The sequence below is a fragment of the Thamnophis elegans genome, chromosome Z (genome assembly GCF_009769535.1).
Source record: "Thamnophis elegans isolate rThaEle1 chromosome Z, rThaEle1.pri, whole genome shotgun sequence".
In the NCBI taxonomy this organism is placed as follows: domain Eukaryota; kingdom Metazoa; phylum Chordata; class Lepidosauria; order Squamata; family Colubridae; genus Thamnophis; species Thamnophis elegans.
Window position 1 is genome coordinate 83,670,428 of NC_045558.1, and position 16,236 is coordinate 83,686,663.

Consider the following 16,236-nt stretch of genomic DNA (forward strand, 5'->3'; position numbering starts at 1 on the left):
AAAGATGTTTAATGCCAGAACTCAAGATATCCAATAACTTGGATATGATGTCACATATAGTTTATTCTGAACCTGCTACTATTTGTTCTAAGTACAGTACACTGGAATCACTTTGTTCTACAATGGAAACATTTAAAAACATTAAAAGATGTTTAATGCCAGAACTCAAGATATCCAATAACTTGGATATGATGTCACATATAGTTTATTCATAAAAGTCAATTGAAAAGAACAAAGATACATCTGTTTTGCATTTTAGACAGGCAAGATTCACTAACTATTTATTAAGCCCAGTTACCAATCATGTTATTTTATATGTTGTGACCAAAATTATTTGGAAATTGGACCTCTTCCAGATGTCTACTAATGTATCAAATTATTTGAACATGGTTTCTATATATGAATACATATATGAAAGTAAATTGCTGATTTTATGTTACTCAGTCATCAACTTCTAAAACAGCCCAATCAAAATTTAATTGTAGATAATTGTAGATAAAACTGAATGGTAGATAAAAGGTTTTACAGTTAGGTAAGAAAAACCAGCTGTACAGGTACAGAGTAGGTGAAACTTAGGTTAATACCAGTAATTATGAGAGGGATCTTGGAGTTCAAGTAGACAGTTACTAAAATATGAGCCAATAATATACATTAGCAGCCAAAAAAGCCAATGCAATCTTAGGCTACATTAATAGAGGGATAGAATTAAGATCACATGAAGTATTAGTACCACTTTACAAAGCCTTAGTATGGCCACACTTGGAATAGTGCATCCAGTTTTAGTCACCACAATAAAAAAGATGTTGAAACTTTGGAAAGAGTGCAGAGAAGAACAACAAAGATGATTAGGGATCTGGAGGCTAAAACATACGTTGCAGGAATTGAGTATGCCTAATCTAGTGAAAGCAATATCCCAACATTTGAGGGGCTGTCTCAAAGATGAAGGGGTCAAAATATTTTCCAAGGCAGCTGAAAGCAAGGCAAGAAGCAATGGCTGGAAACTAATCTAGGAGAGAAGCAACCTAGAACTAAGAATAAATTTAAACTAAGGATAATAATCAAAGATTATTCCAATAATTCCAGGAATGAAGATATTTGACACGTCTATCCTTGCTGAGGGACTGAGTCAAAAGCTGGGAAGCCCTAGCAACAGAGGAGTGTCCTAATAGCTTTGACAGTTCAATCAGCGAACAGACGAGGTCAACCCCTTCCTGAATGCTATCTCCACCACAATGGAGAAGCAACCTAGAACTAAGGATAAATTTCCTAAAGGTGAGGACAATCAACCAGTGAAATGGCTTGCATTCAGAAGTTGTAGGGGGCCCAACATGGAGGATTTCAGGAAGAGACTGGACAGCCATTTATTTGAAATGGTACAGGGTCTCCTGTTCGAGAAGGGGGTTGCATCAGATGACTTCCAAAGTCCTTTCCATCTATGCTATTCTATTTCTCTTCCCTTCCCTTCCAAATTAATTTCCCACATGCCAAATAATAAGTATGACTTCCAATGTCTCATTGCTATAAACCTGTCAAACTAATATGCAATTGGCAAGATAAAGACATTTTTCTCTGCAATAACAGTATTTTCTAAAATTTTGATAATTAATGGATCTTTCCCCTCCAAATTAAAATTAGAAACCTCTAAAATTAGATGGCTCTTCACTTTTAACTCTGAAAGAGCTTAACTTTGTAAACTGCAGTTTTCTCACAAGAGCCTATGCTGGTTTTTTTTGTCACAATGTCATTTTCCAAGTCAGTATAAGCAAATTGTGCAAAGATGCAATGGAAAGGTTCTTCTAGTAGAAGTGAGAAGTGAGAGAATAAAAGTGAGAAGTGAGAGAATAAAAAGGGAAATGTACTTGCACTAGTACATTTATCCTTGACAGGGATTGAAGACGAATGAATCCTACATACACATATCAACCAGATCATCTGTTAGATGATTCATGGCTCATAAAGCATTCTTTAGTTTAAAATTAAATAAAATTCAGAAACTATAGTGCTATACTCTCATTCGCAGAACCACTAAACCCCTAGAGTCCATTACGTAATTCCAGAGAAAAAATATGGTTCCTAATGGCCTCAGCTATTTGTCTCAATCTTAAGCAACAAGGACACACAACAGATCTACAATAGCTTTTGGCAAAGAAAGGTTCCCTATGAAAAAAAGTATACAAAATTAAAATCCAACTGCAAATTGGACAAGTCTATCATTGAAAAATAATAACAATTTAATTTTGTAATAATTAAAATGAGATAAAATGAGATAAATATTAAAATGAGATGTGCTACCATCATAGAGTGAATCAAAAGAATGTTACAAGTTATATAACTTTGTCCATTTGCCTGTCAATAGTAGGACTACTAATCCAATTTGAAAATCTCCAAATAGAAAGTGTACACTGCTATTCAAGGCAACTGAATTTCACTCTTAACCACTTTTCCATTAGAAGCCTCCTCCTAAGTTTTAGTTTGAATCAGAGTTAATTTCAGTTAGTTGGTCCTTCTGCTCTTGGCTTTAACAGAAAATAATCTTCTCATGGTCATTATATCTTTTTAGATATTAGGCTAATAAACCTATTTACAAACTACATGTCTTGATCTTTTAACTGTTCCACACAGTTTTTCTTTGACCCAATTCCAGGTTCTCCATGTCCTTATTCTTGTGCTTAGAAATAGAAATAATAATTCCAAATCCAAAGATATCTGACCTATCTTTCTCAAAGGATAGATGAAAGCTAGGATCTTACTTTGTAACATATCAGTTTCTCATTTAAAACTAAAAGAATGTGAATCAAATAGTATGGAAGCTATGGAATGTGGGCAGATGTACAAGTGGGTGGTGATTGAAAAAGTGATGGGACAGGAGCAATTTTCTACCTCCTGCTACCCCATTGACTTTGCAATCACATGACTGTGGAATGCTGCAACCATAATTGTGAGTCAAGTGCCAGAAGTGTAACCATGTGACTGTTGGGATGTCCACAACCTTGCAGATCAGTTTTAAATCCCTCTTGTTCAGCATCAGCATCACTTTCAATTAGAGATGTCAGAGAGCTACCTGTAGGTTAATATCTCTGTATCAGAAACTGGAATTAAGTTACTGTCTTCAATATAAATTTAACTCATTAGTTTCTTTGTGCTTGAATATTGCACATAATCTCTTTCTGACAATGTTGTTTCAGTGATACTATCCCCCCCCACAAGACATTAATACTTTCGGTATGGAAGTCAAAACAAGCTAGAGCTTCTTTTCTGCAGAAACTTGCAGTACTTGCTGAAAACATGAATGATTGAGTAAAAAAGATTTCAGTATAACTATGTTCATTTTAGTACCTAATAACTAAATCACTAATTACTAAATATGGGAAATCTGTGATAGGGTCTTCTAAAATTTATCCTGTTTTCCTTTCCCTAATCTAGAGCAGTGTTGGAGCATGGCCTGCATGTTTTTCCCTAGATTGAGGATATGGACACTAGGTGTACTGCTCCACCTAGAGTATCTATGCTTTAGCACATCTAAAAGCTAAGGTATACTGATTGTTCAGTTTCACTTCTTGCAAAAAAAAGAGAAAAACGATCCAGGAAACTATAGTCAAGTCAACCTCATATCATGACTTTATAGAGATTATATCCATAGGCACTTTAAAAACAAATCAGAATGTTCTAGTGCTATAGATTTTAAGAGAGCTGACTTCAACAAACAGTATAGAAAGGATTCAATGGATGGACCTTCTAGAGAAAAACAATTCCTTGGATGCTTGGGAAGCTCTGAAAAACAAGATATTAAAGGCCAAACAAAAACAATATTCTTGAGAAAGAAAAACAAGACACACCTTGCAAAACTAGAATAGTTGCAAAAGATCTTTCTCATAAGGGATAAAAATGATGATAATAAAAAATGAAAAAACATAGCAGAGCTAAAGGTCAGAATCAGCTAAGGCTTGAAATGCTAAAAATAGCACAAAAAAAAAGGTTTATTTTGATGTAAATATGAAGAAGATGAAGAAGATGTTGGTCCACTAGTAGGAGAAAAGGCTTATGGATAGCAGGCAGAAGTACAACTGCTTAATTTCTTTTTTGTATTTATCTTTACATAAAAGGAAAAATACTCCAACCTGGCAAAAGCAGCAAACTATTGGAGATGAAAGAGAAATGCAGGTCAAAATAGGTAAGGAGTTGGTTAGACAATATCTAGCTGCTCTAAGTGAATTTACACCTCCTTTTCTGGATGATTTACACCCTTGGGAACTGCAGGAAATGTCAGATGTGCTCTCAGAGCCATTGAATAAAATCTTTGTAAGATCATGGAATCCCTTTTTTTGTATACGCACGACCCATTAGATCGCATAGATTGGGCCTCCTCCGAGTTCCATCTGCCAGTCAGTGTCGACTGGCAACTACGCGGAGGAGAGCCTTTTCAGTTGCAGCTCCGACCCTTTGGAACGATCTCCCCGTGGAGATTCGTACCCTCACCACCCTCCAGACCTTCCGCACAGCCCTCAAGACCTGGCTATCCCGTCAGGCCTGGGGTTAAAGATTATATTCCATCCCCGCCCGAATGTTGAATGAATGTTGCTTTACTTTTTTAATTATGTATTGTCCTATATGTTTTTGTATGTTTCCCCTTCCTATATAAGTTGTAAGCCGCCCTGAGTCCCCTCAGGGAAAAGGGCGGCCTATAAATAAACTTAACTACAACTACTACAACTACAAATGGGAAGATGCTGAAGACATTGCCATGGATAGGATTCATTGAAAGAAACTTATTACTTTATGCGAGTCATGCAAAAGGAACCAATAATGATGATGATAATAATATAATAATCCTGACCCAGATTGAACAATAACTGGGATCAGAAGACAAAAATAAAAATGACAATACAACAAACTTTGCACACAAAAAGTGGTATTAATCAGCTGAGTTTGCTAAGAACTGAAAGGCACTTCTGCAGGTGAAAGCAAACTGGGAAGGAAGAATTTACAAATAACACACTTGGAAGATATCTTGGAGGTCTTCTAGTCCAACCTTCTATTCAAGCAGGAGTTCCTATATCATTTCAGACAAATGGTTGTCCAGTCTCTTTTTAAAAGGCCCCAGTGATGGAGCACTCACAACTTTTGAAGCCAAGCCATTCCACTGGTTAATTGTTTTCACTGTCAGGAAATTTCTCATTAGTTCTAGGTTGCTTCTCTCCTTGATTAGTTTCTAATCATTGCTTCTTGTCTCACATTATGGTGCTTTGGGAAATAAAAAAACTCTCTTCTTTATGACAGCCCCTCAAATATTGGAACAATGCTATCATGTCTTCTCTAGTCCTTCTTTTGACTATACTAAACATACTCAATTCCTGCAACCATTTTTCTTATGTTTTAGTCTCCAACTCCCTAATCATCTTTCTTGTTCTTCTTTAAACTTTTTTCCAAAGTTTCAACATCTTTTTTTATTGTGGTGACCAAAACTGGATGTAGGATTCTAAGTGTGGCCATACTAAGGCTTTGTAAAGTGGTACTAATACTTCATGATTACCTATATTAATGCAAACTCTCTCTTTCCAACAGCTTGAAACTGTTTTTATTCTTAAATGTTATCTTAATAAGCTCTTGCTTAGAACGTGAATTACTAAATTTCCACTAGCCTTAGATTTTCAATCTAATTGTAGGTTACCCATAAATAATAATGACTGTGAGGGAAAAAAACCAACTCCAAAAAAAATTTCAATTGTGATGGTATCATGAGTGAAATTCCCACACATCTGGAGCACTATTTGAACACCATGAACAACCTTCAGTCAAATAAAAAAGGCAGTTTTATTTGAAACAGTTACATCCAGCAACAATACATTTAATGTAATTAAACAACATCTGCCTTTCTTAAGTCCTTGGGAATAGGTGGATAAGAATGCAAAATCTAGTCTAAGTAACTGGCTGACTGAATTCAACTATAATAATGGCATTTTTTTTAAAAAAGTGACCCAATTCACTTTGAAAGTTGACTGTGCCTACTTTGGGAATATGGCCCTTAACACTGTATTCAATGGTCCTTGAACTGATGAAAGTTGGTCACCCATGGTTGAGAAGATAAACGAAAAGACATTTTTAGAGGCAACACTGCATCCATTAGTTGTACAACAAAATACAGCAATGATGGTGAACAGATACTAAGCTAGTTCATGTATTTCAGTAATTACATTTTTGATTTTTGTGTATATAACAATTTTCTATGCATGTCTGTATTATGTCCTTTTTTGTCAGTAAGAAGTGTGTTTATAGAATCATGCACCTCTTAATAGTGGACATAAGAAATACAAAGCAGCCAAAAGCAGGAGCTAAGTACAAACCTCTCTTCTCTTGCTTGTCTCAGTTCTTCTCTTTTATCTAGATAATTTTGACTAAAAAAAAAGATATTCACAAAGTTACAGGTAAAAAAGATCAACAAAGAAAAATCAGTTAAGCAAGAAACAAAGGAAGAGAAAATGAACCAAAAGCAGCTAAATCTTTAGTAATTTTCTACAAGAAAATATAGCATGATTTGAGTCCACCCCTTTATTTAGCTACTGTGTTTTCTTCCAATGATTTGGTCATTAATGAAATGGCTGTTAAGTAAACAGTGGCTGAGAGAAACAGAAATGCTGATAAGATAATTGGTTGCTGCCCTCTCATTTGGATCAAATTCTTGTTACAGTGTCCTGTGCTGAACTTATTTTATCCTTTTTTGGTCCCCTCACAGGGTAAAAACATTGCTTAACATTGCCGCCATTCCTAAAACATGCTAACCATAAGTTAACAAGCTTAGTTCTGTGACTTTAATTAATTAATTAAAACCCTTTGGCATGTTCCACCTGCTGCCTAAATTTTAAGAAGCTTAATCAGATTAACAGTGAAGGCTTTTGTTGTCCTAAATGCATACATTGGTTGGAAAATTTTGTATTACTGTTAACTACTATTTTATATGTGAATATTCCAAACTGAGATAGATGCTAAATGAAATGTGCCTGCAAAAGTGAGTTAAATTGAAGCCTTTAGAAACAAAGTCTCTTAAACTTTCCGTGGAAGCTAAAGATTCTTCTTTTCTAGTATAACTTTGTATGAATACTAACATAAAATAATATAAAGTAAGGAGGAGAGCCTTCTTGGTGGTAGCCCCGACCCAATGGAACGATCTCCCCGTGGAGATTCATACCCTCACCACCCTCCAGACCTTCCGCACAGCCCTTAGAATCTGGCTATCCCATCAGGCCTGGGGCTAAAGATTGTAACCCGCCCGAATGGTATGAATGTTGCGTTTTAACCATGTATTGTCTTATATGTAAAAGTTTGTCTTTTCCCCCCCTTGGATTGTGAGCCGCCCTGAGTCCCCCCAGGGAAAAGGGCGGCATACAAATAAACAATCTAAATCTAAATCTAAATCTGCCACCTACGATGTGATTCCTATTTCAATTTAGTTATTTGTGAAGGCAGAAAAAAAAAAACCAGTTTATAATTATACCACACAATCAAATATGAAATCAGGTAGCCATGCCATGCCCTGAAGGAGTGGTTTACTTTGGTGAAAATTAGAATGAAGCATCCCTGGGAATTGCTTTGTAGAATGACATGATTCCATTGATTCTAAAAGAGGAGCATAGTGACTATATTTATTTTATCTCACTGGTTCAGAGCCCTTCTTTGCATGCTCCTGGAGAAGACTAAAGCTCCATAGCACTGTGAACCAAAAATGACCAGCCTGAAATTCACTTGCACATTGAAGATCTTCTAGCTTGGGTGATTATGGGGAATGCAGGAAGAGAAATGAGTTATTTCATTTTCTTGCTGAAAACTGGAATAATTCTTTTAAAAAACATGTTCTCTTTTCAAGTGTTCAAAGAAGGGGTTTAAGAGCTTGTTAAAGCATACAATTCAAAATTAAGTTTAAAATCACAGTGAATGTTGATCTTCAACGTGAAGTAACCCACAGCTTTTCTTGTGAAAAGCATCTGGAGTTATTCATATTTAATTATATCAATTTTTATATCAGCAATTCTTGTTAGGACATGTTAAAAACAGCTGATTATATATCTTCAAACTTATTGAATATTTCTCTAATAAGAGAAACCTTTTACCCAAAGAATTAGATTTACTTCCCCACTGAGAAGGACAAAATTTAGATATATCGGATTTTTTGGAGTATAAGATGCAGCAGAGTATAAGGTGCACCAAGGTTTTGAAGAGGTAAATTAAAAAAAAAAGTTTTTGCCCTCCTCGTCCCCCAGGAACACTCTGCAGGGCTCCCAAACCCTCTGCACATCCCATTTATTTTGTGAAAAACGAGGCATGCAGAAAGTATGGTAGGCCTGCAAAGTGCTTCTGGGGACAGGGAAGGGCAAAAACACAATGTGTGGGGGCTCACTCTTCCTAAAGGGTAAGGCTTTTATTGATATCAAATCCGCTTTTCTCTATCCCTTCCATGGCAGGGCAGGACTAAACATATATCTCTGTGCTTTATTTTTTCCCCCCTTCCCTCTGACCAGCGATCACGTAGAGCACCTTGGCCCAAGGAGCGGCAGTCGGCTCGCTTCTTCTCTTCAGCGAGGAGGGAAAGATATGTGGAGGCTGCTGAACTGTTACCTCTGCACTTGACCAGGAACAGTCCATTGCGCGAGGAGGGGTGGGGATCCCTTCCATTTGGATTAATGGTTCCTCATGGTGGCATCTAAGTGGCAAAAGGGAAGCCCAAAGAAGATGACCCCACAAGGCTGCCTCCTTGAACAACCGGGCTTGTTCACAGCCCTTTGTAACCCTGCTTCGTTAGTCTCGAGGCAAAAGTAGGTGCCAGGCTCCAGGGAGACTCCCAACCCAATGCTCCCGCATTCCGAAATTTCCTTTGCATCCCACACTTCTTCCACTAGCCAAGATCCAGATGATGCCAATAGCTTTTCCGGGGAGAAGTGGAGCTCTAGCATTCTGAGAAAAGCCTTCATGGAGAGGAGATCATTCCTCTTCCCTTCCTCCACCATCACCCCAATCCCCCCGGATCTGTAATGCTTACTGCAATTGTTGCTATTGCGCCCAGCTACCGTATCTCTTTGCTGCATGATAGATCCGGGCAGACTGGGGGTGGTGGAGGAGGAAGGGAAGAGGAAGGGTCTCCTCTCCATGAAGGCTTTTCTCAGGACGCTAGATAGGGAAGTTAAAAATTGATGGGTAAGGGTGAAGGAAGAGAAGAGGAAGGGTCTCCTCTCCATGAAGGCTTTTCTCAGGATGCTAGGTTGGGAAGTTAAAAACCTGGAATGGGATACAATCAAGTTTGATTCATAAGCGTTGGCTCCTGAGATTGCTTTGCTGCCACCCAAAAACATTGTTACCGCAATTTCTGCTGCCTGGAATTGCCCGAGAAGGGACAGTGAAGTGGGCTCTGCAGAGATCGCAGTAACGGTTTATTTTTGGGTGTCAGTGCAGCGATCTCATGAGCCAAAGCCTTTGAATCAAGCTTGTTTGTATCCCATTCCAGATTTTTGACTTCCCAATCTAGCATCCTGAGAAAACTAGCATCTCTGAGGCACCTCTTCTTTGCAGGAGGAGGAGGAGGGCGGCATATACAAAAGTCTTTGAATAACTGGGAAAGAAAGCTGCACTTTTCAGGTGATGGTTTTTGTCAGGTTCCAAGCGCAGCTCTCGTATACGCCAACTGCGCCCTCCTCGTCGGGCAGCTCAGTGGAGACAATGGCCCTGATGACTTCATTCCCCAGCAATGTGAGTAGCCGCAACCACCTAAGCCTTCCCGGGAGTCAAGCCGAGCGGCAGCGCAGAAAGCAAAATGTCTCCTTTCCAGGGCCTGCTTCACCTGCTCCTTCTTGGGCAGTTCCAGGCGGCAGACATCGTGGTAACAGTGTTTTCGGGTGGCAGTGCAGCAATCTCATCCGCCTGGAACTACCTGAGAAGGGGCAGGTGAAGAGGGTGCTGTGTGAGAGGGATAAGGCATTCTGCTACTCAGTCCCTCCCCCCTTCTCTAGACAACCCAGGTGGAAGATGGTTGGCTTCTGCTTGAGTAAATGTCTAGTTCTCCCACACATATCTCATGTGCCCAGTCTGGCAATAAAATTTAATCTTGAGTTTTTATGGCATAGTTCCCAGTTTTCTTAGACTTAAAAATACAAATCAATGTGGAGGTATTAACAGGTAGCAAATATTTTTAAATTTTATCAAATTTATTAAGGTAATGAACGATTAAAGAATTATTGCTTACTTGAATTTGTTTCTCTCTTCACGTTCTATTCTTTGAAGCCTCTCCTCTCTCTCTTGACGTCTTCGTTCTCTTTCTACTGCCAAGGACTCTTGGTGTTGCCTATATGATGATGTAAGGAGACCACCCAAAGATGTCCTATAGGAGAAGTAGAAATATTCATTGTTTTAAAATAAACTATCACCTTCATTATATTTTCCTAATTAAAGAAATTTTGTTAATTAAATCATGTATACTATATATATATTATATATATTTGAGCAATTGTGGTCCAGTGGTTAGAATGCAGTATTGCAGGCTAGTTCTTCTGCCTGCTGGCTGCCAGCAGTTCGATTCTCACTGGTTCAAAGTTTTTTTTTACTGAGATCAATAAAATAAGGACCCAGATTGTTGGGGGCAATATGCTGACTAGGCAAACTGCTTAGAGATGGCTATAAAGCACTATGAAGTGGTATATATGAAGTATTATTATTATAAAGCAGCACAGAGGACCAACTGAGAGCAGTGTCCACAGGAGCAGGTGAGAGCAGTGTGGCAGCCCAGCAACAGCTGAGAGCAGTGTGATGGACCAGCTAAGCAAAGTGCCCACATTGGCACATCATACCTAAAAACCCTGGCCAGGCAAGCAAAAAAGCAGAAAAAAGAGGATAAGCACACACTTGTAGATAGGAAAGAAAGGAATAAATTTTCAAGGCAGGCAGTAGAGGATTAAGAGCAGGGCATTTCCTAGAAAACTGCCTGAGATTTCCAACAAAAAAGAAGTGCACACTACTTCAAAATGGGTCAAAAATGCTTGTAAATTTTTTAATTTGTAAACATATAAATTCCTTTTTAAAAAAAACCTTTTTTCAAATTTTTTAATTTCTTTTTTCACTTTTTATTTTTTCTTCATTTTTTTCAACTCTTAAATATTTTTAAATCTTTTTTCAATTTTCAATTTCATTTTAAATTTTTTTAAAAAAATCTTCAACTTTTTAATTTTTTTCCAGTTTTTAAAAAAAATCAATTAAAATGGTTTACTTATTTTACTTTTTTAGAATTTTTAAATTCTCAACAAGCTAAGAGAAAAAATAATAAACCATGGAGAAAGAGGCAGACATTTCAAAATAGGGAAGATAATGGTGAATTTTTTAATACAGAGAACAAAAGGTCAAGAACTCTTGTAAACTAACACTTTGTAATAGGAAAAATATTTAGTTACAAGAATTTTTAAAATTATTTAACAAAAAATCAAGAAAAATGTCATTGAAATAGAGACTGACTTGCAAAGTGTGTCATATGTTTCAGCTTATGCACATAGAAGACCCAAAGTATGTATGTATCAAATGTAAACTACCATAGTTTTCCGAGTATAAGATGCACTTTTCCCCCCAAAAAGGGTGAAAATCTGGGTGTGTCTTATACACTGAATACAGCATTTTTGGCCTCCCAAAACCCACACTGCACGGTTCCACCACAAAACCGCGTTCGACTAAAGCACGTTCGACGAAACCGCGTAGCTGACGTCATCACAGGGCGACAACAGCGCGGAGACAGAAGCACGCTGTAAACGCTAAACCTAAAATTAACCCCTAAACCTAAACCTAACCCCCCTAAACCTAATCCTAATCCTAACCCTTAACCTAACCCTAAACCTAACCTTAACCCTTAACCTAACCCTAAACCTAATCCTAACCCTTAACCTAAGCCTAAACCTAACCCTAACCCTTAACCTAACCCTAACCCTACCCCTTAACCTAACCCTAAACCTAACCCTTACCTTAAGTTGAATCAGTTTGCTTTCAAAGTGCTATTTAAAGCGCCCTTCTTTCTCCGCGCTCGCTGTTGTCGCCCTGTTGATGAGGTCAGCGATGCGGTTTAATCGGGCGCGCTTTAGTTGAGCGCGGTTTTGTCGTGCCACGACACTGCACATCCCATTTTTCACAATAATGGATGCGCAGAAGGTTTGGGTGTCATGCAAAGTGCTCATGGGGTCTAGGGAGTGAAAAAGTGGCCCATTTTTCACAAAAATGGGAGTTTTTGCCCTCCCAAGCCCCCAGGACCACTCTATAGGCGTCCCACACATGAAAAATGATGCGTGCAGAGGGGTTGGGAGGCCTGCAGAGTTCTCCTGGGGGGGCGGAGAGGGCAATTAAAAAAAAAAAACACTTCAAAATCTGGGTGGGTCTTATACTCCGCTGCGTCTTATAGTCCAAAAATACAATACTTGAATTACTAGAAGAAAAAGTAAAAGGTTTAGAGGCAACTCTAGTCATTCGGAAACTCCATGAAGAAAGTAAGAAATCCCAACCTAAACAAGACTACCAAAATAAACAATAGGGAGCAAACAGCTTCTAAAAAAATGACCTCATATATGAACATACAATGATACATCCAAATTTAATACAATAGGGAACAAACAGCTTCCATAAAAAATGACCCTACATATGTACCTAAAGAGCAAGACTGATGGAAACACGTCATTTTTAGAAGAAAACAACAACTAATAGCAAAGACCTTATCTACCCTAGCCATTCCTCTGGAATTGAACAATTGCTTTCATAGCCTCCCCCTGGAAGAAAATATGCAGATATTCGCAACAGAGTAATCACCAATAGTTTCTAAAAAAGAAACATAAAATAATTCTAAAAAAGAGACATAAATAAAAAATATATAATTGCATTATATATAAAGGATCACCACATCTCTACAGAAATACACAAAATCAAGGATAAAAAAACTCTTAGAATCCATATGGATAAAAAGGGGAAAATGGCATTGCTATAGGGGTATACTACAGGCCACCCAACCAAACAGCAGAAATAGATGAACTCTGCTAATAAACAAATGTATGTAGGAAACATACCACAGTAGTAATGGGAGACTTTAAGCAACATGATATCAACTGGGAGACAAACTCTGCAGCAAGTGTGAGATTGAACAGATTCCTAAGCAATGAAGCTGATAATTTTGTCATCTAAAAGATAGAGGAGGGAACTAGTGGAAAAGCTATGTTGGACCTAACACTTACTAATAGAAAAAAAGTAATAGAAGAAGATGAAGTTCCTGGAACCTTGGGTGAGAGTGATCATGTAATATTGGAATTCAATATAATGCAGACACAATATATGCAAACATAAGCAATAGAATATAATCTAACCAGTGTTTTAAACTTTAAAAGAGCTGATTTTAACAAACTCAGAGAAAGCCTAAAAATTTTATGGATAAAAATCCTAAAGAGAAAAACAACTCAAGAAGCATGGCAAACACTGTAAAATATGATCATAAAAGCCCAGTCCACCACAATACCACCGAAAAAAGATAAACAAGAAATCCAAGAAGAAACCAGCATGGTTGCACAAAGATCTCTTATAAACTGCAAGACAAAAAAGAATAAGTACAAAAAATGGGAAGAGAGATACATAACTAAGACATAATATCTGCAGATAGCCCGAATCTGTAAGGATGAAGTCAGAAAAGCAAAAGCTCAGAATGAAAAAAGACTTGCAACAAAAGTCAGAGATAATAAAAAGTTTCTTCCAACATATAAATAACAAGAAAAAAGTAAAAAATAAAAAATAAAGAGAGAAGATGGCAAGGAAGAAACAGGCAGTAGAAAGCAGAGCTGCTTAACTCATTCTTTGAAAGTAAAAAGAAACTATAGCCCAATCTACCAAAATCATAACTATAAAAGACGTACTAGAAATAAAAATAAAAATATGCAAGAAAATGGTAAGAGAACACCAATCTGACCTTGGTGAATATAAATCACCAGGACCTGATGGATTACATCTCAAAGTTTCTGAAGATGTTGCACTTGTTATCTCAGAACCATTGTACCAATCTTTAAAAAGTTCTGGAACACTGGGGAACTACCAGAGGATTGCAAAAGAGCTGATATGGTTCCCATCTTCAAAAAAGGAAGGGGAAAAAAGCAGACTTAGGAAACTACAGAACAATCAGCCTAACATCAATATCTGGGAAGATACTGGAAAAAATTAAAAGAATAGATCTGTGATCATCTAGAAACAAATACTTATAACTAGTACACAGCACAGGTTCGTTAAAAACAGATCATGCCAAACCAATCTTATTTCATTCTTTGACAAAGTAACTAAATTAGTAGACCAGCAAAATGCTGTGGACAAGTATACTTAGACTTCAACAAGGCATTCAACAAAGTAGACCACTACCTACCGATACTTCTTGGTAAAGCTAGAAAAATGTGGAATAGACAGCTTCACCACCAGATGGATTTGTAACTGGCTGGCAAACTGTCCTCAATGAGTAGTCCTTAATGATACTATATCTAAATGGAGGAAAGTAAGTACTGTAGTAGGCTACTGCAAGGTTCCATCTTAGATCCAGTACCCTTCAATATCTCCCTAAATGACCATAAATGAGGGAACAGAATGGAAACTCATCAAACTCACTAAGCGGGCAACAATAGCCAACACCCCAGAAGTCAAGCTCAGGATTCAAAAAGATCTTGACAGACTTGAACAATGTGTCTACCCAACATGAAAATCTAAGGTAAAGAAAAGCAAGATTTTACACCTAGGCAAAAAAAACCAAAGGTACAAATACAGATTATGCAAAACCTGGCTCAAAAATAGTCCCTGTGAGAGGGACATTGAAGTCCACTTAAACTAGAGTGTGAAAAAGTAGAAGAAAAAAAAGCTAATATAATTCTTGATTGTATAAACAGAGGCATAGAATCAAAATTACATGAAGTATTAGTACCACTTTAAAAAGCCTTAATAAAACATCTGGAATACTGTATCCAATTTTGGTCTCATTACAAAAAAAGATGTTGAGATTTTGGAAAAAGTGCAAAGAAGAGCAACTAAAATGATTAAGGGGCTGGAGACAAAAATGTATAAAGAATGATTGGAGGAATTGGGTATGGCAAGACTAGAGAAAAGAAGGACTAGGAGTGACATGATAGCAGTATTTCAGTATTTAAGGGACTGTCACAAAGAAGGGGTCAACTTATTTTCCGAAGTACCAGAAGACAAAACAAAAAACAAAAAAAAAACAATGGATAGAAACTAATCAAGGAGAAAAGCAATCTGGAATTAAGAAGAAACTTCCTAACTAGGGGAACAGCTGGTCTCCAGTAATTGTAGCAGCTTCATCATTGGAGGTTTTTAAGAAAAGACTAGACAGCCAGCTATCTGAAATGGTATAGGGTAGTGATGGCAAATCTTTTTGGCACCGAGTGGCCAAACCGGAACGCACATCCATGCATGCACCAGATGTTGGAAAACTGAAGACCAGCTGGCCAGTGCATGCATGCCTGTTTTTTGGCCATTTTCAGGATGTTTTTTGGACATTTTTCAGCTGTTTTCAAGCCATTTTCTGCACTCTGGTGCCTGCGAAGACCAGCTGGGCAGTGCGCATGTGTACATTGGAAACTAGAAGAGCACCTGGCAACAGAGAGGTTCGCCACCATGGGTATAGGGTCCCCATGATGCCCACAGAGAGGTTCACCATCATGGGTATAGGGTCTAGAAGAGCTCCAAGGATTCTTCCAGCTCTATTCTGATCTGAGAAATAGAAACATTCATTGTTTTAAAATAAACTATCACCTTCACTATATTTTTCTAGTTAAATAAATTTTGTTAATTAAATCATAAATACTGCAGACTAATCTTTCATTAATTATTGTTGTTAATGTTGTTTCCTTTCTTATTTATAAAATACAATCATTTCCTAGCTCTTACTAAAATATGAATGAGCAATTGTATATCCTCTGATTGGATTTTAGATTTTAAATAAGAATTTTGACGTATGTAAATTAAGAAAAAGAATTTATTCAATACTTTTGCTAAGTCATTACACATTATTTCACTAATTTAGTAGAGAATTAATGTTCCTATTTCTTTAATATTCATTCCATGTGAATAATGACATTTTAAATTGTATTTCCAATTGTATCAATTGTATTACAGCACTGGTCCAAAGGGCCCAGCAGAGATTATACTACCCGAGACTTCTCAGGAAACAACAACTGAATTAAAAATTGCTGATGA

General features: G+C 37.3%; 1 protein-coding gene across 1 annotated transcript in view; it reads right to left on the minus strand.

Moving 5' to 3' along the window:
- Positions 1-16,236, minus strand: part of FHOD3 (formin homology 2 domain containing 3) — a 285,174-nt gene that overhangs the window by 98,030 nt on the left and 170,908 nt on the right. The window contains exons 13-14 of the mRNA XM_032237770.1: positions 10,226-10,360; positions 6,342-6,392 (exon numbers count right to left, since the gene is read on the minus strand). Of these exons, the coding sequence (XP_032093661.1) occupies positions 6,342-6,392; positions 10,226-10,360 (186 nt within the window). The remainder of the gene's footprint in view (positions 1-6,341; positions 6,393-10,225; positions 10,361-16,236) is intronic.